General features: G+C 37.6%; 1 protein-coding gene across 1 annotated transcript in view; it reads left to right on the top strand.

The window, feature by feature from the left end:
* Positions 1-26907, top strand: part of LOC114649411 (uncharacterized) — a 239282-nt gene extending 212375 nt beyond the window's left edge. Inside the window, exons 82-99 of the mRNA XM_051924730.1 lie at positions 37-182; positions 2223-2408; positions 2889-3000; positions 4917-5084; positions 7575-7691; positions 7998-8122; positions 9453-9675; positions 11729-11914; positions 17253-17450; positions 17944-18042; positions 18170-18281; positions 18686-18816; positions 18907-19021; positions 19115-19260; positions 19448-19564; positions 23224-23436; positions 24650-24811; positions 26312-26907. Of these exons, the coding sequence (XP_051780690.1) occupies positions 37-182; positions 2223-2408; positions 2889-3000; positions 4917-5084; positions 7575-7691; positions 7998-8122; positions 9453-9675; positions 11729-11914; positions 17253-17450; positions 17944-18042; positions 18170-18281; positions 18686-18816; positions 18907-19021; positions 19115-19260; positions 19448-19564; positions 23224-23436; positions 24650-24811; positions 26312-26638 (2883 nt within the window). The 3' untranslated portion in view covers positions 26639-26907. The remainder of the gene's footprint in view (positions 1-36; positions 183-2222; positions 2409-2888; positions 3001-4916; positions 5085-7574; positions 7692-7997; positions 8123-9452; positions 9676-11728; positions 11915-17252; positions 17451-17943; positions 18043-18169; positions 18282-18685; positions 18817-18906; positions 19022-19114; positions 19261-19447; positions 19565-23223; positions 23437-24649; positions 24812-26311) is intronic.
* Positions 26908-27569: the final 662 nt, after the last annotated feature.

The raw sequence follows: 27569 nt of genomic DNA, 5'->3' as shown, positions 1-27569 counted from the left end.
GTGCTTTTTGTGTTTTTTAATGTGTTTTGATTTTAGGAATATCTAGACAACATGCAAGAACTTTGGGATATGGAAACTAACATTGTGAAGATACTGTCCGCCGAAATCTCTCTTCTTAACAGCCTCTCCATAAATAAGAAGTTGTGTGACTTGAAGCAGCGCTATGAAGAAGCATTAGAAACGTAATTACTGTTTTTGTGATCAGCCATACTACTATGTACATTTTTTAATTTATAGAAGCAAATAAATAAGTACATAATACCAGGTATAACCAGGGATAAAGCATCAGAGGCATGTAACATTGTTGTTGCATTTAAAGCCAGTCATAAGTTGTGGTTTGGTGTATATGCATATTACTAAAGCTATAGATTGTCATTTAGTTATAATTAGATTACATAATTATTAGCTATAATTAGATTAGATAATAATTAGATTCTCAATTAGCTATAATTATAATTATATAATTAGCAGTCTATAAAGTTATAGATACTCAATTAGTCTCTTGATCAGTCTGCAGTTTCTGCTCTAATTCAATTTTCTGTTCCATATGTTCTAACTTTAATATATTAATTTAATACATAAAAATAATTGTATTTAATATATTCATCTAGTACTAAAGTGTCTGTTCTACCTTTTTGTTTGGTAAGAGCTGTGTGATTTACATGTAAGAAGGAGTTTTATCATGTTATGAGATTATACTTTACTCCTGTCCAGCTTGATGAGTCTTTAAGGCTTCAGAGTTTTAGCCAAAATCTGTCATTTGAAAAAAATAAACCATCAGTCATTAAGCTGAGTTTAAATTTATAGAACTTGCTGAATTTTTAGCTATTAATTTTTTGATATAAACACTTACTTCATAAAGCAACTTATTATTAATTTTGAATGTTGGTGCATATTTCACCGAAAAGTGCAGCTCATTCTTAGCACTTGTGTTTGCTGTTCATGTAATTAACTGTTTTGAGTCATTGGAGGGAGAAAACTGTAAATTAAATGTATTAAAAGTAAAACGAAAATTGATAAGTAGAATGAGTAAATATCTAGGAACAAAAAATTTCAGTATGACAACTTCATTCAGGAATACAAGACATTTAAGAAGTGCATTTTTTCCACTGCTTTTATTGTTCAAATCTTTTTTCATTTTCCAGTTAATTTACCCATTTTCTGTGGTGTTTGACTCCTTAATTATATCCTAACTAGTCATTTAGCCCGTTACAATAACGGGCGCTAGAACAGTAGTGCATAAACATTAGTAGGAACAGTCTATATTAAATGGCAAGGGACTTTGACCTCATTCTTTTTGTTGGTCGTATTTTTCTTTCTTTCAGCCTTTCTTTTGTTGATGCTTACTTGCTGAGCTGACCGTTCTTCGTGGGCTGCCGCCGTGTATTGTGTGTCTTTAATTTTCTGTGACAGTAATATTGTCTTGTAAGTCCACTGGCTTCTTCGTCTGTAATATACCTTTAATTTTCTCTGGCGGTAATACAGGCGTGCACGTCGGTAATATGCCTTTAATCTCCTCTGACAGTAATATTGGCATGTATGTGGCTGTAATATGAGTCACTGTATTGTGTACCTTTAATTTCCTCTCGCAGTAATACTGGTTTGTATTTCCGTAAAACGCTTGTAACTTTCTCTGACAGTAATATCACGCGTCGCACCGTGCCCCGCTCATGCGCACTTCACCAGAAGACACAAACACACGGACACCTGGACGCACAGAGGGATTTTATTAAAGAGGATAAGAACAACAATAAGCAGAGTAAACACAACACTGAATGCTGAAAAGCTGAAACTACTTGAGTGTTGGACCCACTAGCATGGTTACTAGTATATAAAAGCTTAAATAATAAGGAAGCACCAGGAAAAGAGGAGTGAAACCCATAAGATGATAACAATCTTAAAAGTCATGATAAAAACACAAACTTTTTCCCATGTAGTACACATACAGTAAATACTTGCTGAATTCCAATAAATATTTAGAACGTCAAGTTTTTAATTTCTGAATTGACAGCAAAACAATGAAACTGAGAAACTTCATCCTATTTAATTAAGTTAGGTGAAAAGCAACAGTTGCCTTCAGACAAAACCCTGTAGTCACTTTGAGTCCCCAAGAGTGAACATTAGAACCTCTGCCTAATTGTTAAAGAAAATAAAGTAAAAATGATTTTAGCTAAACTAAGAAAAAACATAAACTCACTGAATTTATTTATTTATTTTTTCAGAAAATCCAGGCTTGAGATATCAGAAAAGTCTATCTTGTCCATAAAAGAAGGATTCAGAGACATAGCACTAAGGGGTGCAGTCATGTTTGACATAGCTTATGCATTGCGAAGCCTCAACTCAGTTTATCATGTTAGCTATAATCAGCTTTTGGGAGTCTTTGATAGCTCTATTGCTAACTCTGAGAGGTAACTGTATACATCTTCTCTTGTTAAAGAACATTCAGAATCACAGCCACCAAAATGTAATAATAAATTGTTGTCAGAATTGTTTATGGTATGCTTTCTGAGGTTATTGCAGGGTATTTTAGATTTCTTATAATCCTTTTGAATCTGCATAATTTACTAAAGTTAGTAATTTAATACATTTCCAACAACCCCTCACTGATGTACTGTATTAGTGTGTATGTTGAGTAACTGATAATCCTTGCTTTAGAAGTCTTTGATTTCTTTAAGACTGCAAATATGTCATATCTTTAGTTATATTTTTCTTGTTTGAGGGCAGTTATTTGATTTTATGAAAGACTGAATTTTAGTTTACTCAGTGAATGCCATCATATCCTGTGTCTACAGCTTTGTGTGCACACCATCATTAAAGTTTCAGTCTATAGTACATCTGTAATCCATACTGTAATAAACACATCTAACACTAACTACTTTCTCCATCAGGTATTCAGTAAAAACCATTGTGGATCGAGTGACTTATAATATATTCTGCTATGTTGGCAAGTATCTTCTGGAGAAGGACAGAATAATATACAGTCTTCTGTTAGCCCTAGAGGTATGTCATTTTTGTGATCAGAGCAAGATAATGTGATATCAATGTGCAAAATTTTACTTTGTTCAACCAGTGCTTAATATATTTGTGGATGTTTTGTAAAAGTAAAGTGAGGAAATGTTATGTTTGAAAATTCTCTTTAAAAGCATCATAAGTAGGAAAGTGTTTCAAACAACATGAGTTATCTATCTATAATATGTTAGTTATTCCAAATGACTGTATAGTTTTATATATGTTTTAAAAATGGAAAATATTTTATTAGTTGCTTTGACAATTACATTTAATGCATTTTGTTGATTCCAACGAAGAGTGATGACATGGTGCACGGTTAGGCATGCAAATAATAATTTCAGTATTCTCTGTATATGTGACAATATTACTACTACTATTACTACTACAACACATAACTTCTGTTGCAGCTACTACCTTGACTATTCTTTTAGTATATGTTGGTCCTTGTGAACAGCACAAAAATATTGTACAGTATATTGTGAAAACTTATAACCATTGCAAGCCAAAATAGTAGTAAATAATATTCATCAGCCCCAAGGGTGCTAAATGGTTGTCCTATAAATATCAAGGCCATTGTAAATTACAGAATCAGAATATCCAGAATGAAAATTGGGAAAAAATCCTTTTCTATAGTCCAGTTTTAACCTAATCTAATTATTGGACTGTCACAGATAGTCAGTATGCTAACATCATTTTTTTCACTCATTCAGTATATATAATTGAGAAAGTTTTCCAGATTATTATTCAATCGGATGGCTGTTAAATCTGAGGAGTGGTCCAGTCTGTTTTAGAAACTGCACACATATCCCAGATACATACAATATATCATGTAGAACACTATTTTCTTTCTAAATAATTTAAATAATTAATTTTCTTACAGCAACTTATCCATATTACATAAAATTACTTTATACAGAGTTAAGACAGTAGTTTAACAATGTCCAAGAAGTCTGTGGTGTTTTACCCTTATTTGGAGTGTCATAGTAGTTTGCACTGTAGTGCTTACCTGTGCTATTTCACAGCTCAAGGGTGTTCGATTCTCCTCCTAGCTATTGTCTATGTGGGTTTGGCACATTCTCCCCATGTCTCTGTGGGTTTTCTCTGTGTATTCCAGTTCCTACTCAAATTTCCAAAGATTTTAGGATGATTAGTGACTCTTAAACTGCCCAGCATGAGTGTATGTGAAAGTATATGTAAATGTACCCAGAGATGAATTGATATCCATTGTCTTACACTCACTCTATTGGCTTCAGCTACTTACAAATTATTATTGGAAATTAGAATATGGATGGATAAGTGAATGGATGAATATTGTAGTGCTTTTACAAATAAGAAGGGTCTCTTCAACCTATTTAACTTTTGTGATTAGTGAATAACAAGGATCTTACATATTTGTTTCTCAAAATATGCTAGAATATCCACTTTTAACATCATGACTATGCACTATGTATTTCCATTATCTGTGTTCTTGTTTTCCCTATTATACTAAAGCTGTTTTTCTTGTATTCACCTAAAATAATCTCTGGGATTCTGATATTTTAAACACTTAATTTAGTTTCCAACAAAGTTTTCACAGCACAAGACTAAAGAGTATGGGGCTTCTTAGCCATAAAGAATTGGGCAGGCTCTTTACTTCAGAGGTCAATCTGATGACTCTCCACTTTATAACTGTAGCTGTATCTATTGAGTAGTACAGTCACAAGTACTGCATATACTTTGCTAAATATAATCTGTTAATTTACAGTAGAGTTTGAGGCAATAATCTTTAATTTACAATGTACAGAATAGTTGTTTCATAACATAAATGCTGTTGTAATATTGAGATCTTAGAGATGTGCCTATAAAGTTTCTTTTATTTTACTTTATGTAAAACAGAAACACATTCATCATTGTGGTGCTTTTTGCAGATGGAAACATCTTTGGGTCATATCAGTCCTGGTATGGTGGAGTTTATTTTTTCTCCAGACCTTTGCTCTGATGTAATGAAAGCCATTGGAGCAAAAACATCAGAGGCAAGACAACAAGCCAAAAATCCTTTTGACTGGATGACAGATGAACAGTTTAAGAATGTGCAGGTATTACTGAAAATTCATGTCTGCAAAATAAATTGCATTAACAAAATTTGGCATAGGTGGAGAGAAAGAGTTTTGAACGTATTTTTCACTAAAATTTGAAGTAAAGTGGGTCACCTAGTAAATATTTAAAATTTGTTCATAGCTGCTTTACTACCATTTTTGGAAAAAGTACTTTTAACAGAAATTCCTCATGTGAATTTTATTATGTATAGTTCACACAAGAGCAGCAGTTTCATATTAATAGTTTTATAGGCTGCATTGAAAAGTAAGAAGTGTGGCTACCTCACAAGAAGTTGAATTGGTCCATATAGAGTCTATCTCCACCCATCCCATGTATCTGTAGCTTATTTTAAACAAGACATGTGCAAAAACAAATCTAATTTCTTTCTCATTGACATATTTTACTGTTTTGCAAAGTTGCTCATCAAAATTTTCCAAAAAGGATAAAAAATAAACCCTCTTGATTAAGCAAACTTTTTTTCAAAGTAAGAAGGACAACATATAGGTGCTGCTTTACAGCTGTGTTTACATGAGAAGATCTCCAAACATTTTTTAAATAATTCAGTAGATGCATAGAGGAAAAATGTAGTAACTTTAGTATAATCACAAATAATCAAAATTCAAAAACAAGAATGATTTGACATTTTACAGGGGTCCAGTGCAAAGTGGGTAAACTGTCAGCTGTCACCGCAAATCAAGAAGCATTCGGATACTGTGATATTCAGTGCGAATAAAGATAGGGAGGGGATTGTTCATCTGTGTAAATGAGGAATGGTATAAAAAGTGGCATATTACACTTAAAAATAAAATTTATATTCCAGACATTGAAATACTAGCTGTAGGAATGTATCCACTTTATCTGCCTAGGGATGAGATAAAAATAAGACTTGGGCAAAGAACGTTGCTACTTGCTGCAAAGACAATTGTTTGCAGTTTAACATCATCCAAACCATGGAACTGTTTTTTGACTTTCGCCACACCAAAGAGCATCTATGCATAGTCACTACTCAGGGAGAAGATGTTGACGTGGTGCACTGCAACAGATATTTGGGGGTCAATATCTGTGTCAAGTTGGACTGGTCTAGTGACACAGAGGAACTACATAAGAAAGGGCAGAGTAATGTGGGAAGTCATGTCCTTTACATGTTATACAACTTTGTGACGGCCAGTGTGATTTTCTACATTGTAGTGTGCTGGGTGGGTATCATCACTTCAAGAGTTTCTCAACAAATCAACAAGCTGATTAAAAAGGCAGGCTCAGTTGTTGGACAAACTATTGAGGTAGCAGTGGAGGAGAGAATAGAGCTGATGGCCATTATGAACAATGTTACATTTTCTCACTATGACATGCTATCATTAAGTATTTTTACAATACAAACTACAGTAATCCCTCCTCCATCGCGGGGGTTGCGTTCCAGAGCCACCCGCGAAATAGGAAAATCCGCGAAGTAGAAACCATATGTTTATATGGTTATTTTTAGAATGTCATGCTTGGGTCACAGATTTGCGCAGAAACACAGGAGGTTGTAGAGAGACAGGAACGTTATTCAAACACTGCAAACAAACATTTGTCTCTTTTTCAAAAGTTTAAACTGTGCTCCATGACAAGACAGAGATGACAGTTCTGTCTCACAATTAAAAGAATGCAAACATATCTTCCTTTTCAAAGGAGTGCAAAGCAAGCAGTCAAAAAAAAAATCAATACGGCTTTTTGGCTTTTAAGTATGCGAAGCACCGCCGGTACAAAGCTGTTGAAGGCGGCAGCTCACACCCCCTCCGTCAGGAGCAGGAAGACAGAGAGAGAGAGATAGCGAGAGACAGATAAAAAAAATCAATACGTGCCCTTTGAGCTTTCAAGTATGCGAAGCTCCGTGCAGCATGTCCTTCAGGAAGCAGCTGCACACAGCCCCCCTGCTCACACCCCCCTACGTCAGCGCAAGAGAGAGAGAGAGAGAGAGAGAGAGAGTAAGCTGGATAGCTTCTCAGCCATCTGCCAATAGCGTCACTTGTATGAAATCAACTGGGCAAACCAACTGAGGAAGCATGTACCAGAAATTAAAAGACCCATTGTCCGCAGAAACCCGCGAAGCAGCGAAAAATCCGCGATATATATTTAAATATGCTTACATATAAAATCCGCGATGGAGTGAAGCCGCGAAAGGCGAAGCGCGATATAGCGAGGGATCACTGTATTCAGTAGATGTTAGTCAAAAAAAGCTCATGGGGTTCTTAAATGCCAACAACGATATCCCTTTATAATACCTCAAAGTGACTGCTTTCTTATCATTAGCCAAGTTGGAAGCTTTTTTTTCTTTTTTGTAATTCTTGTGTGTATATGTATGTGTGTGTGTGTGTGTGTGTATGTGTTTGTTAAAATATTTCTGTATTTCTTAAGCATCTGTGAAAAGCTATCTACTTATGCTATCTACATATGTTATATACTGTATATAACTTCTTTTTTTTAATAAATTATTCTCTACAATATTTTAGATTTTGGCTACGTTTTATAGCTGGTTTTGGGATCTGTTTGATAGAATGTACAAAGATGGTAAAGAAATGACCTGGAAGGCACTATGTGAAAGTGACCAACCAGAGAATCCAACAAAGGTAAGAAATGAAGCAACAATAAACATTTCAAAAATATGTCATTAACTTGTAAACTAAAATCTATAAAAATGATTTTTCCAGCTGCATTGCATGAGAAGCACTTAGCAGTTCATTTCAGCTAGTCACAAAATATTCCTATTTTGTAATTTTATTATCATCATCTGTTATCTCTGTTCCTACCTTTCTTTAAGTAATCATTAAATAGCTTTCTTCATCATCTGATTACCCTTCAGCCAGTTCTGTTCAGCTATACTGCTCAGTCTCAAAGCTGAGTTATTCAATCAAGGACCTATGCCTTTGTTGCAGGTGAAGGGACCAGAAGGACTGGATGAATTAAGTCATCTACAGCGCCTGCTTGTTATCAGAGCTGTGCGTAATGACAGATTCATACAGGCAGCATCACTTTTTATAAGTGGTGTTCTTGGGAAAAAGTAAGTATTTTTAGTAGGACTGATAAAGTATAGCATTATTTTGCTATTAGAAGACCATTTGCAACACAACTAAGAAAAAAATTAGTTCATACAGCTTCATTAAAATGATTGTGTTGATAAATAATTGCAGTGAAATGGAATTTTCTATGAAAAGAGTTATACAATGTAAAATATGATTAAGGTTGAGTGATAGCCATAGATAATATATAATATATATGTATAATGTAGACCCTATGAGGCTTAATATATAACTGCTAAATAATAAAATTTAAGCTTCAAATTGAAAAATTATTAAAACTATGATTATCATCAATTACTGTAACATCATCCAAAACTATAAGGCTATATCATGAAATCTGATTCATTCATAGAGCATTAACTAAGCAGTGTGGACTATCATTAAATCATAAAAATTAGGAAGTTGAAAGCATAAAATTACTATACTTGAACTTGATTTTTTTGCCATGTTGCTATGCATTTCTATTTAATTTTTATTTTGGAAATAAACAGTCACAATTAAAATTACCTAATATAGATCCTCCAGTTAATGTTTAGTATCATCTCCCCATGTCCATGAGGGTTTTTTCATGTATTTTGTTTTTTGTAAATATCCCACATCAGAAAGAAGTGCATGTTAAGTTAGTAGGTGAGTTAAAACTGTGTGGAGATAGTTTGGATAAAGCACTCCACTCTAAATAAATAAGTGAATTGATGGTGAAATAGTATACTGTAATGTGAAGCAGATCCATCGTTTTAAATTCAATTTTAAAATTATGGAATATTTAACGAAGAACTTCAAAATAAAGAACTACAAAATAAAACAGGTAAAAATGAGAACATACTTTATGTATATACCATGTTTTAGCCTATGATCATCTTCCAGTGGCTTATTCCTGGATATCTAAGAGATCTTGACTTCAGGAGTGATATTTTTACTAAATATTTAGCTTAAAAATGCAAATTCATGTAACTTTTTTTTTTGGTTTACTTTAGGGAAGTCATAGTGCCAGCAAAAACAATTAAATGCAACAGATGTTTAATACTTTGAGATTTAGTATTGAAAACTTTTTCTAAAGGAAAATTCACAAAATTAAAAGGGCAGTTTATCAATAAATATTTGACAAACATAATTTTAAAGGCATGGATTTCCAAATTAACAAGCAGTCTGTTAAAAGTTACAGAAGACCCTCTAAATCTAAAAAAGTGGTACATTTCTACAACTGTAATTAAGCCTTGAAAAACTTTATTGTGTTCAGCGGTTTTCCCCTCGTCCTGATCCTTTTTTGGAATTGTGCCTTACTTTTGTTTTCTGCTACTTTTTAATTAACAGGTATTCTGCTGCAATTCCAAGTGATCTTCATAGCTGTCTCCAGCAATCTAAAGCCCAGACTCCTATTTTGTTGCTATATGACTTTGAAGCTGATGTCCCGTGGAGACTGGTTTCAGACCTGTCAAAAAAAAGGTCTTGTGCACTTCAGGTCATCACTGTATGTGACTCAAACTGTTCTGAGACAGCTAGAGTAATGCAGCTAATCGAGCAGGCTATGGTCAAGGTATGTATGTAGGGTACTGGCACCAAAACATAATTTGATGCTGCCATTGTTGATCAAATTATGTCTAGAGCTAAGTCTATAAAACAGATCAAGGCAGCTAAGCTAATACAATTGTTCCATATGAAGTATTCCATTCTCACTAAAGATAATAATTCAACACAACTCAGTACTCAGCCATATTTGTAAAATTCACTTATTTTTACACTTAGTTTGTACTGAGCTTGAAAACATTTTATGATGACCAAGTAATGAAAGCATCCAGGTGTGTACAATCTGGTTTCAACCAAGCATATTAGTCTAAATTGACTGAGACTAAATTTTACTTTACTTTTGATTCTTTAATAATTATAAAAAGCAAAACCTCTGTCCATCCATCCATCCATTTTCCAACCCGCTGAATCCGAACACAGGGTCACGGGGGTCTGCTGGAGCCAATCCCAGCCAACACAGGGCACAAGGCAGGAAACAATCCTGGGCAGGGCGCCAACCCACCGCAGGACACACACAAACACACCCACACACCAAGCACACACTAGGGCCAATTTAGAATCGCCAATCCACCTAACCTGCATGTCTTTGGACTGTGGGAGGAAACCGGAGCGCCCGGAGGAAACCCACACAGACACGGGGAGAACATGCAAACTCCACGCAGGGAGGACCCGGGAAGCGAACCCAGGTCCCCAGATCTCTCAACTGCGAGGCAGCAGCGCTACCCACTGCGCCACCGTGCCGCCCCAAAACCTCTGTCTTCTTTCCAAAATAAAAGTGAAAAAGAACGAAGAGCTATTGAGAATGAGTTGAATCATTAACTGGCTCAACACCATAGCTCAGCAAGGATCAATTTAAACCTACAGTAGCTTCATTAAAGAGTATGAATTTACTAGGAGCATTCAGATTAGAAGACAACTGCACATCTGGCTTCTTTTGAACACTGCATACTTTGCACATGATTTGATGAGTGGGCTAGTGATGAATGACTTTCCTAAGCAAAAAGAAATGTCTTTCCTTTCGCTTGAAAGCTGTGGTTACCATCAAGTTCCAGTTTGAAAGGACAAATTTAGTTTTGTTGTAAAGCTCTTTTGTTTTAACTTGCACAATTAAATTCACCAGGAGAAAAGATTGTGTGTGTTATCTGCAATGCTGCTTCACAGTTCCAAGAGACTTGGTTTAAATCTTAACCCCATCATCATGTGTGTGGAGTTTGCATATTCTCCAGTTTTATTGTCCATACCCAAGAAATGCCTGTTAGCTTAATTAGTGACTTCAAACCAGGCATCGTATATATGAGTATGTGCCCTTGCTCTGAGCTGGTGCCTTGGATAAGATGATTCCTGCCTTGCCATTAATGTTTCTGTATTTGGCTCAGTCAATGACTGTACTGAATTTGGTTAAAACAGGTTTGAAAATGTATGACAGGATGGATATTTCATCTGTAATTCCTTTTTGGTGGGAAGTTAGATAGATAGATAGATAGATAGATAGATAGATAGATAGATAGATAGATAGATAGATAGATAGATAGATAGATAGATAGATAGATAGATAGATAGATAGATAGATAGATAGATAATGGCTTTTTACAGTTTGTGATATACAACAACTGATTGGACAATGTTTGCATACTAAATAATTTGTGCACGCCATCATCATTTTTAGATATGCCTTCCTTTAGTACCAGTATTTTGGCTGCCTAATCAGCATAGATTGTATTTAATTTCTGTCTGTTTTTGTATAGCACTCTTTACTGAGTGGAGGCTCAGACTGCTGTAACATGTTTACAAGTTAAATGTAATTACAACTTTACAAATCACTAACTACATGATGTACAGTATAAGTACTGTCCAGTCCACATTTGAACATCCTGATGACAAGAAGGCATAAAACATGAGTATTACTATGTGTGTTTAGCCATGCGGAAAAGGTAAACAGTAAATAGTCCATTTAGACTAGTGCCTAGTGATAATCAGGATTTACAAGCTTGTATTGAGTGATTTATTTATAATGTGTTTTTTAATCTTAATTTTCTAGTTAATTGTTTTTTTTTTTTATCTAGGGAGAGTGGCTCTTGTTAGAGAATATCCAAAACTCAACTCACTTCATGATGACTCTGGAAAGTCTTCTTCAAGAAAAAGAGGATGTGAATAAAAACTTCCGCATTTGGGTATCTGCACAAACAAGCTCAAGCTTAACAGTGAGATTGCTTCATTCTTCAGTCAAGATTGTTGTAGATACACCAAAGGTAAAAACACAAATCTCTGCATTGATATTATTACTAAAAAATATATGTTGTTTTTATCATGTACAAAGTTGTTGAAAGAAATGTGAAATCTTCAACTTCTATTTCTGAATTGCGGTTAATGTAGTTTATTGTTTTCCAAAGTTAATAAAAATTCATTTCCAGTTTATTTTTTCATGAGTTGTGCACAGCTCATTACCCATGTTCTTGTGACAACAGTGACAGAGTTAATTAATGAACAATTAATAATAATTAATAAAAAGTGTTTGATCCATATTCATCATTTCCATATGTATTGTTGGTGTGCTTTAAAAGTACAGGGTTCAAGATTATTTGGAATATGAGCATTTTTCCTATGAAAGCTTTGTCAGCTTAAATTTGCTGATTCTCCTATAACTGTTTCACAGCAGTTCACATACCTAGGAATTATAATTGCACAATAATATAAAGAACTATTGAAATGTAATTTTACCAACCTGGTGAAATGTGTTAAACAAGAAGCTATCAACTAGCCATGTGTTTTTCTTACGTCAGGTATGTTTTTAATACATCCATCCATTTATCCTCTTCCGCTTATCCGAGGTCGGGTCACGGGGGCAGCAGCTTCAGCAGAGGTGCCCAGACTTCCCTCTCTCTGGCCACTTCTTCTAGCTCTTCCGGGATAATCCCAAGGCGTTCCCAGGCCAGCAGCCGGGAGACATAGTCCTTCCGGGGCCTCCTCCCAGTTGGACGTGCCCGGAACACCTCACCAGGGAGGCGTCCAGGAGGCATCCTGATCAGATGCCCGAGCCACCTCATCTGACTCCTCTCAATGCGGCTCTACTCTGAGCTCCTCCCGGATGACTGAGCTTCTCACCCTACCTTTAAGGGAGAGCCCAGACACCCTGCGGAGGAAACTCATTTCAGCCGCTTGTATTCGCGATCTTGTTCTTTTGGTCACTACCCATAGCTCATGACCATAGGTGAGGATAGGAACATAGATCGACTGGTAAATTAAGAGCTTTGCCTTATGGCTCAGCTCCTTTTTCACCACGACAGACCGATGCAGAGCCCGCATCACTGCAGATGCCGCACCGATCCGCCTGTCGATCTCACGCTCCATTCTTCCCTCACTCGTGAACAAGACCCCGAGATACTTGAACTCCTCCACTTGAGGCAGGATCTCACTCCCAACCCTGAGAGGGCACTCCACCCTTTTCCGGCTGAGGACCATGGTCTCGGATTTGGAGGTGCTGATTCCCATCCCAGCCGCTTCACACTCAGCTGCGAACCGATCCAGAGAGAGCTGAAGATCACAGCCTGATGAAGCAAACAGGGCAACATCATCTGCAAAAAGCAGTGACCCAATCCTGAGTCCACCAAACCGGACCCCCTCAACATCCTGGCTGCGCCTAGAAATTCTGTCCATTAAAGTTACGAACAGAATCGGTGACAAAGGGCAGCCCTGGCGGACTCCAACTCTCACTGGAAACGGGTTCCACTTACTGCCGGTAATGCGGACCAAGCTCTGACATCGGTTGTACAGGGACCAAACAGCCCTTATCGGGGCGGAGCACCCCCAAATAGACTTTTCCAGGGAGGCTGAGGAGTGTGATCCCTCTGTAGTTGGAACACACCCTCCACTCCCCCTTCTTAAAGAGGGGGACCACCACCCCGGTCTGCCAATCCAGAGGCACTGTCCCTGATGTCCATGCGATGTTGCAGAGACGTGTCAACCAAGACAGCCCTACAACATCCAGAGCCTTGAGGAACTCTGGGCGTATCTCATCCACCCCCGGGGCCCTGCCACCAAGGAGTTTTTTGACCACCTCGGTGACCTCAGTCCCAGAGACGGGGGAGCCCACCTCCGAGTCCCCAGGCTCTGCTTCCTCATTGGAAGGCATGTTAGTGGGATTGAGGAGGTCTTCGAAGTACTCCCCCCACCGACCCACAACGTCCCGAGTCGAGGTCATCAGTGCACCATCCCCACCATATAAAGTGTTGACACTGCACTGCTTCCCCCTCCTGAGACGCCGGACGGTGGACCAGAATCTCCTCGAAGCAGTCCGAAAGTCGTTCTCCATGGCCTCCCCAAACTCCTCCCATGCCTGAGTTTTTGCCTCAGCAACCACTGAAGCCGCATTCCGCTTGGCCTGCTGGTACCTATTAGCTGCCTCCAGAGTCCCACGGAACAAAAGTAGGACTCCTTCTTCAGTTTGACAGCATCCCTCACCGGGTCCACCAATGGGTTCGGGGATTGCCGCCACGACAGGCACCGACCACCTTACGGCCACAGCTCCGGTCAGCTGCCTCAACAACAGAGGCACGGAACATGGCCCATTCGGACTCAATGTCCCCCACCTCCCTCGGGACGTGGTCGAAGTTCTGCCAGAGGTGGGAGTTGAAGCTACTTCTGACAGGGGGCTCTGCCAGACGTTCCCAGCAGACCCTCACAACACGTTTGGGCCTACCAGGCCTGACCGGCATCCTCCCCCACCATCGAAGCCAACTCACCACCAGGTGGTGATCAGTTGACAGCTCCGCCCCTCTCTTCACCCAAGTGTCCAAGACATGTGGCCGCAAGTCCGATGACACGACCACAAAGTCGATCATCGAACTGAAGCCTAGTGTGTCCTGGTGCCAAGTGCACATATGAACACCCCTATGCTTGAACATGGTGTTCGTCATGGACAATCTGTGATGAGCACAGAAGTCCAATAACAAAACACCACTTGGGTTCAGATTGGGGGGGGGCATTCCTCCCAATCACGCCCTTTCAGGTATCACTGTCATTGCCCACGTGAGCATTGAAGCCTCCCAGCAGTACGAGGGAGTCCCCAGAAGGTATGCCCTCTAGCACCCCCTCCAGGGACTCCAAAAAGGGTGGGTACTCCGAACTGCTAATTCAGAGGCACTGTCCCTGATGTCCATGCGAAGGCGGAGGGAGGCTACCCTCTTGGGGTAAACCCCAACGTACAAGCTCCAAGTCGGGGGGGCAATAAGTATGCCCACACCTGCTCGGAGCCTCTCACCAGGGGCAACTCCAGAGTGGTAGAGAGTTCAGCCCCTCTCAAGGAGATAGGTTCCAGAGTCCAACCTGTGCATCGAGGTGAGCCCGACTATATCTAGCCGGAACCGCTCAACCTCGCGCACTAGCTCAGGCTCCTTCCCCTTCAGAGAGGTGACATTCCATGTCCCAAGAGCCAGCTTCTGTAGCCGAGGATCGGACCACCAAGGTCCCCGCCTTCGGCCACCACCCAACTCACACTGTACCCAAACTCCTTGGCCCCTCCCATAGGTGGTGAGCCCATGGGAAGGAGGACCCATGTTGCCTCTTCGGGCTGTGCCCGGCCGAGCCTCATGGGTGCAAGCCCGGCCACCAGGCGCTCGCCATCGAGTAATTAACACAGTTAAAATGAATACCTTGCCAAAATTTCTCATTGTTTTTCAATGAATTCCAAAATATTGCATATTAAAAATCAATTTTTTTAAAATCAGATGCAAATGTATGTTGTTCATTTGGAATACGGAAAGACCAGATTTAAAAAGGATACTAGAAGTAAATTTTCAGGGATTTAAAAAAATGAGTGACATTACGCTACCTAGCTTTCAACCACCTTTTGTCAATACAGTATACATATTGAAACACCATGGAAACAATCAGAAAAAATGAATTTTACTTACTTGATTAGCCATGGAAATGTTGCGCCTTGGTAGCCTACTTTAAACTAGTGACTATACAGTCCAATGTGCACCACCTACCAGTATTTATCACTACCTGATCAGAAATCTAGTAATTAAACACTAAATTAGACTCTGGTATCATAGTAGGAGGCCCTTCAATGCCAAGGTGTTGTAATCATTTGCACTCTCAGAAGGCAATTATATATTCCACAAATCTCTTAAGTACACAAAAATATGCAATATGGTCAGTATTGAGACATTTGGTGATCTGCATGTTGACAATATTATTTGCCTGTTTTGAACTGTGCCTCAAATGTAAACTTGCATTTAAATGTTTTGTTAACTACAAACAAACTGAAGGCTTTTCTAAAAGGAGCCAAGTCAACTTTATTAACCTTCTGCAGAAATTATAGTCTCTACCTGGAATATAAAAAAATCACAGCATGCAATATACAAAAATGGAGTAGAGAAATTAATATTAATGAAAACCTACGAACATTTTTCACAACCATAGCTGGACCAATGAACACGATATTTGATATGTCTTATCTTATTACACACCAGTGATCAATGATTGCCTGTATGGAGATAGCTAAAAGTGTAAGTACTGTAATAGTTTAAGTGCTGAAACATGGGAAAGGAGAGAAACATAGTGACATTTATAAAATCAGACAGTTTGGCCTGACATAATATGCAACAAATGTAGAAGACAACATTATGCACCTTATTTTAAAAATTTTTAATGATGGGGTGGCCAGCAATGATGGAGACATGACCCCACTGGGACGCTGATCAGCCAAAGGAATACTTCCTAGGACTCTCATAGTAAGCGGTTCAATGTGAATGCATCCTCCTATTAAATTCTGCACATAGACAGAGACAGGAACCAAGATAAGTTTACGTTGAATATCAAGGTCTTGAGTTTTCTCAAGCACATCAGAAGAACTTGCTTATTTTGCACCATTCAGCTAATGCCATCTTTCTTCCAAAGCAAGCCTAACTAGTAATATTTCTCAGTTGATAACAGCATAGCCTTTGCAGGAATTTTAAGTGTTGTATAATAAAAGCACTAACCTGTGAGTGTCAGATGATCACTGAGATGAAATTGCTTTAATTGAGGCTTCTGCTTTGATTTATGTATGAAAGCAGAAAGCCCACACATATGAAAATGTGTGCACTTCATCATTAGGTCCTTTTTTTAACTGATTTGAATCCTTCAACGCAGATTTCTTCCTTTATCTAAATTAGGTGTGTGACCATTAATGGAGAGACAGGGATCAGGTTTGAAGAGTGCTTTGTGAGAGAGTATTTGTTTAATCAAGATCAGCAACAAACAAGGCATAACTGGGATGAAGTTTGAACCCAAATGCAGAGTTGAACAAAACAAGCAGAGAATTAAACATATTAAATGAGTAAAAAGAACAAATGAGTTAAGAGAAAATAGCTCAAGTCAAATTGTCAATGTTATGTGGCACCTCAATTCATAAAGGGGGTTGTGATGACTCTTAATGGTGTGACATCAGAGGTATAAAAGAAGCTACCAAAAGACGTAGACAGATAAAAAACAAAACATGCATGCAAACAACATAGCATCTAGGATTTAATTTAATTAGTTAGTCTTTATTTATGTGTAAAAGTCTTTCAAATGACATAGGGTGACTTATTTTTCATTTGACAGAATATAAAAGATGGGTTGATGAAGTATATACAGCAAGTTGATACAGAAAACTTGGATGTCATCAGCTACCCTGAGTGGCTTCCTGCCGTACACAATCTTTGCTTCTTGCATTGTGCTGTGAGAATTCGAGCCACATGTGGGGGTATTGTGGGCTGGAACTGCAAGAAAAATATGACGTTTGGAATTCAAGAATATCTGGTAGGGTCTTATGTTCACTGTCCATATTGTTTTGTTTGTCATTGTACGTTTCGCTAAATAAATGTTAAGCTACATACTAAATTATTAGAAAATATTTCATCATTCAGGAAGAGTTCATTTGATATTTTTCTATTTTTCACTTTTTAATCATTGGAACATAGTTGAAACAAATTTAAAGTGTCAAGTGTAATGTGTTTGCCTTAATTGACCTACTGTATGGCTGGTGGATAGCTGCAACATATAGTTCATAAACTATTGAATTTAAAGAAACTAAATGTAGGAAAACTATGAAAATCATCTATGGAGTTTATAAGCTGAAAAAAATATTGAAAGAAGCAGTTGCTGGAAAAATAACTAGTATTTGTAGTGATCAAAAGTAAAGAACCAGTAAACAGATAAAAAAAAAAACAATGCTGTGTACATTTGCAATGTGCTAGTTCACAAAACTTTATGAAATTTCCTTCAGTGAATGGGGTTTACTTTCCATATGCAGGATGCACTACAGGCCCTAACGGAGGAGTTTCACAATGAAGATTCTGAGACTGATGGAAAAGTCATATCCTGGACAGGGATTAGGTACCTCCTGACTGAGGTAAAATGGCACAGATCAACAGCTGGAGTTTGTTTGTTTGTTTATTTTTTAATTCTATTTATGAGGAAGAATCATCATATCTGTGCAACACATGTTACCTAAAGGTGGTTTACTGTATGTTCTGCAGATCATCTATGGAAGACACATAACAGATGAAAATGACAGACTTAGCTTGACTTCCCTAGTTGATTTTTGGATGAGTACCAGTGCAACTAAAAAGGATAATGACATTACAAAACGTAAGTGAGCACAAAAACTAGTATCAGTGCTAATTTTCTTTTTAAACTCATCATGCTTGTACATATTACCTTGTAAAGACTAGAAGGCTAGAAGACTGGGACAAAGGAAAATTACATTAAAGAGGCCAGATATAATTTTGAAATAAATCTACAACTAAATGTTAATATAAAAAATACATGGATAAAAAGACCGTATCCAGTCTTGACCAATCAAACATTTCCTTTGTATATGGAATATGGCGCTTTAAATCAAGCTTGCACACAACTATTTAATTACATATATTATTAAGGTTTGAGGAGAACCTCAAAACCTTTGACCTGTGTACATTTCTTAGCTACTATTCCCGAGAATGGCCAATCACTAATTAAATAAAATGTCTCTTTGTTTTACTTTTACCTTTTAGTGAGATATAGGATCCCAGCCGCTTTCTTTAGCAGCGGCACTCCAGTCAACATCCTAATGCAAGCCCTTGATTCAATCCCTCGCTATTCATTAGACGTACCTGAAGGAGTCAGCCTGCACAATGCCCCCAATGTAAGTAGAGTACAATTTTGCTATTAGCACTAGATAGCAGAGCTTATTTCTTTTTCATTTATTCATTCTTTTGAGTTATCTCTTGTTTAGCTACACTTTGGGGACGAGTACTATGTAGCTAGTGAACTGCACGGCCTCTATTCATCTCTGTCTCCATCTAGACTTAAAGAGTTCCCCTTGTCACAGACCTCTACAATCTTACCAGGTTCGTTTGTTTGCTAAAGCCTGCTTTTTTAAAATAAGAGAGATGTGTTTTATGTAGTATGCTAACAAAAATATTTTCTTCTTAATACCTTAGATTCTTCATCACATACAGGACATGGCCTCCAGAGTGTCGCTCCAGTAGCTCCTCTAACTTATTATCAACTGAAGTCGCCCACAGAGCCAGAACTTTGGGAGATCTGCAGTAGTATTTTAACTAAACTTCCTAAGGGATGGAGCAAAGTACGTGACTTGTACTGTATTTAATTTATAGAATTTTCTTCTTGCTCTTTCACTTCATTTTTTAAACTGAATTTTTAACATTTAACTAAGGCAACAAGTTTGCTTTTAGTGGGTTTTGTCTCATTTAAGTGTTTTGAATACAAATGCAGAATAATTTTAATTCCCCATTGGTGTATTTGTGTTGTAGGATGTAATTAATGATCGACTTAAGAAACTGGGTGGAAATACACCATTCAACCTGTTCATCAAGAAGGAGCTTAGCCATCTCATGAATGTTCTTTCAGAAGTGAGAAAAAATATTCAGGTATGAAAAGAACCTAAAAAATATTTTTAAGAAAAGATCATTTGACTCAAGCAAGATCATCTAGTATAATATCTGTAGAATATGTAAAATTTAATTGTACAGTAGGTATATCTCAGGGGTTTCCAACTCCAGTCCTGGGGGCTCATGTATAACGGTGTGCGTAGAATTCACACTGTAACATGGGTTACGGACAAAAGCGGAAATGTGCTTATGCACAAAAAAATCCAGATGCATAAATTTGTGCGTACACCAACTTCCACATTCTTCTACTATATAAATCCCGGACAGCGTGAAAAGTAACGCATGTGCATGCGCCTGCTGCCACTCCCCAGACTCCTCCCAGAATTATGCCTCTTTGAATATGCAAATCAATATAAATAGCCCTTAAGCTCAGCCTTCTGTGAAAAGACAATGGCAAAAGCACGGGGGAAAATAGAAGAATTTCAGCGAATACCAAGTGGAGGCAAGGAAAAACTTACTATTTGTTGGTTTAAACAGTGATATAATCAACAAAAGGAAGTTGATCGAGTGACATAGTGTGTCGAAGAAACTCAAAAGTTTCAAGTTCACAAAGACGCACAGTGCCGAAATAAAAAAGAAGTTGTCAGATATCAAAGTCCCCGTGAAAAGGCGAGTCGTAGCTCACCGTCTGAGTGTCATATGAAAGCTTATTAGGGTACAGAGAAAAAAAAATAGGCACACAGTGGGGAAAAAAGCATGAAATGTCAACTTTAATCTTGAAATTTCCACTTTAATCACGTAGTTTATTTTGTCATTAAAGTAGAACATCATAAACTTCATCTTAAAATCTTTTAATTTACTAGATTCTCAAATCCCATCGTAACTAAAGTAGCACGTTAAATACTTTGTTTTGTATTTGATATTATATGTGCTGTATGTGTGTGAATCACTATGTGCTTCCGGGCTTTCTCTTCCTCCGACAAGACAGAATCCATTACATTCGTAATATTACAGCTCTCTGAATAATTAAAATACTGAGATGTATACGTGATATCATTTTCATGATGATAGGAGTTAAAGCATGTTATTAAACATGGGAACACGGTGGCCCAGTGATTGTTCATGTCTCACGCACGATACGCCATGCGCGACCTTCGATGAAATACTTTATTGCAGCAGTACTGTCTCTTTCAAACGTACTAACCCCCATTTCCTGTCCTTACTTTTCTTTCTCCAAATACCCAATCGCCACACAATCAGCTCTGTAATAGACATTAAGCCATCTGTAAGCTTAGAATGCCAATTCTTCAAAACTTTTAAGGAACATTGAAATATCTTCGTAGTATGTGTTTAATTATTCTGTACATTCAGTGTCGTGCCAGACCCAGTAAGAATACAGCGCGAGGCAGGAAAAATCCGTGAACGGAGCGCCAGATCCTTGCTGGCGCAGCGACACCGTGTCCTCACGTTTAATTATTAACAATATAGATTATTTAAATTAAGTTAAAGTTTTATCTGTATAATATAATAAACATATTTTACTGCATTTCATCTTAAAAATGATATCGTCATCATATTTAAATACGCGCTTTATAAAGTGGCTCAGGTTGTGCAATATTATAACTGTATCGCAAGTTTACAGTGAGATAATTGTACTTATAAGTACAAACAGTTCTACAAGGAGCATTTGATGGACTGATTGAGTGTGTTTATAGTTCTTGGGATGAAACTGTTTCTGAACCGCGAGGTCCGTACAGGAAAGGCTTTGAAGTGTTTGCCATGTGAGAGCAGTTCAATAGACAGCATGGTTGAGGCAACGTGTGCTTTGATGTTGTATACCGATAATTCTCTGCTGTAGATCTGTGATGCCCCACTCAGATATAGTGATATAAATACTTCGAGTGGTGCTATGAGAGTAATATGGAAAAAGATGACCTGCTGTGGCAGCCTCTAATGGGAGCAGCTGAAAGAAGAAAAAGAAGGTGCAGTGAGAGTAACAACGCTAAAGCAGTTATGGTATTTGGAAACCTTTGGCTATTCCCTGGACCATTATATTGTTACAGGTTAATTACAATCAAATGCATTAAACTAATAAACAATATACAGTTAGTTTCAGTGTATATGATAAAGGCGCATCAGGGATGTGGATCTAAGAAAGACAGGGTAACCACGCAGGAACAGTAGCACTGGTTTGACTATGGGTGCCGCCAGTCTGCAAAACAGAGCGGAAAACTTGCGTACGCCAGGGTTGGAGATACCGTGGAAATGTGCGTGGCTTTACTCCAAGTTTAGGTTTTATATATCGCGATTTGAGCGTGGAAACATTCGTACATAACATTTTTGTGTGTATACACCGTTTATACATGAGGCCCCTGGAGAGCTGCTGTGGATACAGGTTTTCATTCTAACCCTTTTTTTCTTAATTAGTGACCAGATTTTGCTGCTAATTAACTCTTTGCCTTAATTCTAACTGATGCACAACTTAAGACTCAGGCCCCTTAATTATTTCTTTTTTTCTTAATTAGCAACCAAACAATATTAAGACACAGAATGAACCAACACATAAACAACAACCTGCGTCCATCACACAATAATTTAAAATAAAGAAAGGTGAAGGCCTCAGTAATGTTGATCACCTCAGGTCCACAAAACATTTTGACAGCACGTTTAATTAGCAATGAGAATTGGCTTCAAATTAAGAAACCGAATGAAATGAAGTTGGTTGGAGTTTGAGGTCATCTGTTGGTTTACTTCACATCAAATTTATGTTTAGGTGCCATTTAAGGAAAAAAGAATCAATTCAATGGTCAGAGTCTCAAGAAAAGTCAATTAAAAATAAAGAGAAATAGTTAATTAGCAGCAAAAACTGGTCACTAATTAAGAAAAGAGTTAGAATGAAAACTTGCAGTCACAGTAGCTCTCCAGGACTGGAGTGGGAGACCCCTGGTGTATCTGATTTGCAAAGCTTCTGAACATCAGTTTAAAAAGCCTTTCTATAGTGGCAATTTTTTGTGTTTGTTTTTTAAAGTTGTTGTGCTGAAGGTGCAATTTCTGATTTAATTTGTTTAAATCATCACATCAATCCACCTCTTTCATTTCCAAATAATGTTTTGTCTTATTTGGAGTTGGAATGGGGAAGCTAGGGTGTAACACCATTGAGATTAGTGTAAGGCACAATCTTATCTAGTTATCAGGGGTTATGTTCTGTTTTGAACAAGCCATAGCAATCTGATCTGATGGTGCAAAGGGAAATTACATTAAAGAGGCAAGATATCATTTTGAAACGAATCTACAACTAAATGTTAACCCCAGTAGAAAAAATTCCTGGATAATGAGTACTGATTGGCCTTGATTGACTTGACTCTCATTATTCATAACATCATTTTCACTAAACATGTGGGAAAATCTGCTTATAAGTTATTTTCTTCAAGGTTACCATGTATAGTTAACTGTTAATCATTTAAGTTCTTCATCAGATGAAATAAGTGACTTTAAAATATGTATTTTGCATTATAAATTGTTATCTGTGCTCTGTACATTGCCACAGAGTGGCACATGCAATTCACAAGACAAGAAGACACTACCTCCAGGCTACCCCACAAACTAAAATGACTCACACTTTTAGTTAGTTTAGTTTGTCTGATTTGTTTTTTCAAACATTAATATCTAACTGGTAGAACATGAATTGTTAATTGTAGACAATTAAGAATTGTACTGAAGCCTTGAATATATTTGGAGACCACCTGCCTCCAGCAGAGCTGAGTGTGGCCAGAGACCTCATCCAGCAACGCGCTGCAAAGCACTGGCTCACCATTGGGAAGATGGCCTCTCCTGACGGATACTGGACAACTATGACGTGGATCAGCGATTTACAACAGCGGGTTCTGCACTTTGAGAAGATTCTGCAGCTGGTAAATATATTTTATTTGGAAATCATGTGAGCTGAACTTGATAGATGTGGAAGACAAAATACTGTAGTTATAGTGCACAGTGTATACAGTACATATATATGTAGTGATTACTGTATGTGAAGCAAGAAAAACGAATAAAGTCATTTACCTCAAAAAGTTAGGTTTTATTTTTCTTGAAAGTATTTGTATTAAGAGTCAGGGAAAGGGGTCTTAGGTTAGTATCTTTGACTTTTATTTGTGAGTTATGATTGTTGTTTTCGATTTTCTAGTCTTTTTAGACATTCAACCCTTGTTCATTCTTTGACTAATCTTTGTGTTGTCCCTTAGACATATATCCATTTCTCAGTTTTGTTTTTTGCACTGCTTGGAATGTTCACAGCACAAAGAATCAAGAGTTTGATTACAGTTAAATCTTTAATTTGTATTACTTCTTTCATAAGAAGCACAAACACACTGTTTTATAGATCAGTTCATTTTAACTGTTAATGTTTCAGGACCACAGCACACATAATATAGGTAATAAAAACTAGTGAGTGAACAAGAAAACAAGTATCTAAATACTTCCAGAATGTTGTACTTCGGTAGGTTTTGATGTGACGATATATTTTTACTTGTACAGCTCATCCCACTCATGACTATCAATGGTGTCGGGTTCAAGAGACTCCCAAATGAGAAGAGAGAGCATGGAGCCGGACCCGCACCATCACACAGACTTCTGGCCATTTTCTATTTTTTCCTAAATAAATGGCCTAGTCCTATAAATGAACACAAAAGTATTTCATTATTTTAAATATTTAATGAAAACTCCTCATTTGCACAATCTGTAAGTTGATAGTTTATTGGCTGACTGCATTGCTGCTCCCTACTCAGATTTTAATTCCAGAAACATAAATAAAATCAGATTAATAATTCCATTTATGTTTCAAGAACCATGTCTCTATGATGCAAAAAACAATAATTAAATACAGTTTAGAAATACTGGAGATGTCTTTATTTTTCTGTTCTTGCAATAGCAATCACTGCTAGCCTAGAGAGGCCATTTCTTTCCATTTCATAAAAAATTACGTCATTTTCTGAAATGTTTTAAAAATGTTTCTTTTGTTGCATTTTTTGAGTAAGAAATGCCATTATGTTTTTGGATCTTGCAATAAGTCTGATGTTGGCTGTATGCAGTGTCTATATAAATATATGTAAATATTTTTTTTCTATATAGGGTCAGGAGAAAATGCCAACATATTGGCTTGGTGCATTTAAAAATCCAAAGGGCCTTCTTGGGATTTTCAAACAACAATGTGTAAGGCAACATGCTGAACGAACAGGAACAGTGGAGCCAATGGTGTTCCAGACTGTCATCACTCAAAGAGATAAGGAACACGTAAGTTCAGATGAAAGTGTAGTGTTGTAGCCTTGTATACTGTATTGTAAGATTATATCCATTCTCTTTATTTTTTAGCAAAACACCTAAAAATATCAGACAATACACAATCTTGAAAAAGCTTAAACAATGGTGAACCATTTTAGAAGGACTGCAGAAATCCTCTTTCACTGTCATCGGTGTACCTTTATTTGTAATGAAATACGCACCCCCTTGAGCCTCATCCACACTATTATGTTTTCATTTAAAAACACAGATATTAGTCTCCATTTTCACCTTTCAGCCACACTACCCTGGCATATTTAACCATCTAAAACAGAAATTTTTAAAAATGTTCTCCAGAGCCATAGACTTCTGACAATGTAGCCTCAGTGTTTTTGATGAGGATGGGCAGAAACACAGGCTCTAATCACGCTCTGATTTGCTTGATGCTTATTACATAGCCCTTGCATGATTGGACCTTTCATACTACAACATCACATTCCCTGATTTGTTGACACACTTCACGGATGAAAACCATATTCCAACAAAGCAGGCATAGATGAAATACTCTCCATGGTGCATTCAGATGCTTACCTGTATGCACCTGAATTGCATTTTGTACAGTTTGAATGCTGCATATTTGAGCAAAAGGAAAATAATTTATCAGTCGCTATGGTTTTACAATAAATCCTGTGACCGGTAGAGTTTCCAGACCTTCAAGGATTTTTCTGCCAATGTGCACATGCCCAGTGTAGCCAAACCAAACTAGTGTGGACGGAGATTGTTTTAGTTTATAAATGCCGTATTTATGTGAAAATGTAGTAGTGTGGACGTAGCCTTCATGTCTCAGTAAAGTTGCAGATAATTGCAGTTCAAAAACTGAAGAGAATTAGTACAAATACAGAGAAGCTTTAATTTTGGTACAGACCCACTTTTAATTCGCGCTAATGCTTCCTTTTTACACAAGCTCCTGTGTAATTTGGCCTTCTTGTTCAGAATTTTTGTCCAGTTGTTTCATCACAAAGTACTGTATGTGTTTACTTAGGTGTGCTTGGTGATTTTTCAATTTCAAATATCAGTGTTTGTCAGTACTCATTGACTTCTATCCTTAAAATGTACCAAATCATCCAAGTCTACTCAAAAAGAATTTTGCACACAGACAGACATGGACGAAGACATGGAGAGGATGTTGGCTTTCTTCTTCAAGAGAAAATATGTAGAGCCAATAATGCATTCAAAAAAATATAATTTCAACTCTAAAAATTCTGCAGAAAAACAGAAATATATTTTGAGTCATAGAATCCTCAGTGGTGTTTCTAAATTGCATCGATCCATGATGGTGGCTTTCTGATTTGAGTTTCACAGGTGGTGCAGTGGTAGTGTTGCTGCTTTGCAGTAAGGAGACTGTGGAAGATTGTGGGTTCGCTTCCCGGTTCCTCCCTGTGTGGATAGCGCTTTGAGTACTGAGAAAAGCGCTATATAAATGTAATGAATTATTATTATTATTATTTCTTTCAGATGAGAGATCCTCCACAAGAAGGGATGTTTGTGTATGGACTCTATGTCTGGGGTGCAGCTTGGCACAAGACAGAGGCTGGTTTGATAGATGCTTCTCCTAAGCAGAGCCCTGTTTCTCTACCGGTTATTCACTTGCGCTGCATGTCAAGATCAGAGAAAGCCAACCATGCAGAAGTCAACAAAACTACGGACACTTACCAATGTCCTGTGTACATGTCAAGCGCTGGACCAAGAGACCCGATTTTTCACCTTGACATTTGGAAAGATAATGTTCCTGCAGCTAGATGGGCATTACGAGGAATGAAAGCCACACTACAGCCATTTTAAATCTTCTTAATCTTTAAAGCCATAAAAGTTTGCCAGCTCTGCATCAAGCTTCATTGTAATTCGTCCACAGGGTTCTTTTCAACTGTCCATGAAAATGAAATGTTGAAAACATTATAAAATGAATCTGTAATATATATGCAGAAATTTTAATTTTATTAATTATTGCTTGAATGGTTATGTGCTGCACACACTACTGAATAATGCTGAAATGTGCTAGAGTGTAAAGTTTTGGTTGCATTAAATGTGTGAAGAATACCCATCAACTCCAACATGGAGGCTCAGCACGTCTGTGAACACATCTGAAAACTGACTGTCGATCTTCTTGTCATGAATAAATCTGAAAATGTCTTGAGTAATTTAGTGAACCACCCTCTGGGAATATTCCATGACTATTAATGTAATGTCATATTAGAAGACGAGGGCCATGACTTTAGAACATACAGTTTTAACATTTGGCCACCTCCTAATTCCTCTTCCTTTTTTACTCTGATCCATTTATTACCATAGATGGTGTTCCTAGGTTCAATTTTGTCTGTTATTGGAAATCATTTTCATTGTTACCAACAAAATTTACAGTAGGGCACAAGAAAGTACTACAGTCAGATATAAGGGCAGATGAAAGCCTGAACTCATATGAAACCAAGACTGCTTGATGGCTGGTTGGATCTGAACACATGTACGATATCAAAAAAGGAGCTGCACACAGTCCTAGGATGCTTTTTGAACAGGATTGTCTTCAACAGATGCCTAATTATGCCTAGATTAGGAACAGTTGCAGTGGTCATGAGATGTTCATTGCAAGGCTTATTTCCTCCAGGGGACATCCTAGGACCCCAAGCCAGCTCTGAGATACAGGCCTTCCAAAATGTCCTTTGACTTCCATGGGACCCATCTCACCTCCCACATTCATTGCACAGGACTGGATCTCAAA

This window comes from Erpetoichthys calabaricus, chromosome 3, assembly GCF_900747795.2.
Source record: "Erpetoichthys calabaricus chromosome 3, fErpCal1.3, whole genome shotgun sequence".
NCBI lineage: Eukaryota > Metazoa > Chordata > Cladistia > Polypteriformes > Polypteridae > Erpetoichthys > Erpetoichthys calabaricus.
The sequence above is the reverse complement of the archived record's forward strand: the minus strand, read 5'-3'. Positions and strand labels throughout refer to the sequence as shown.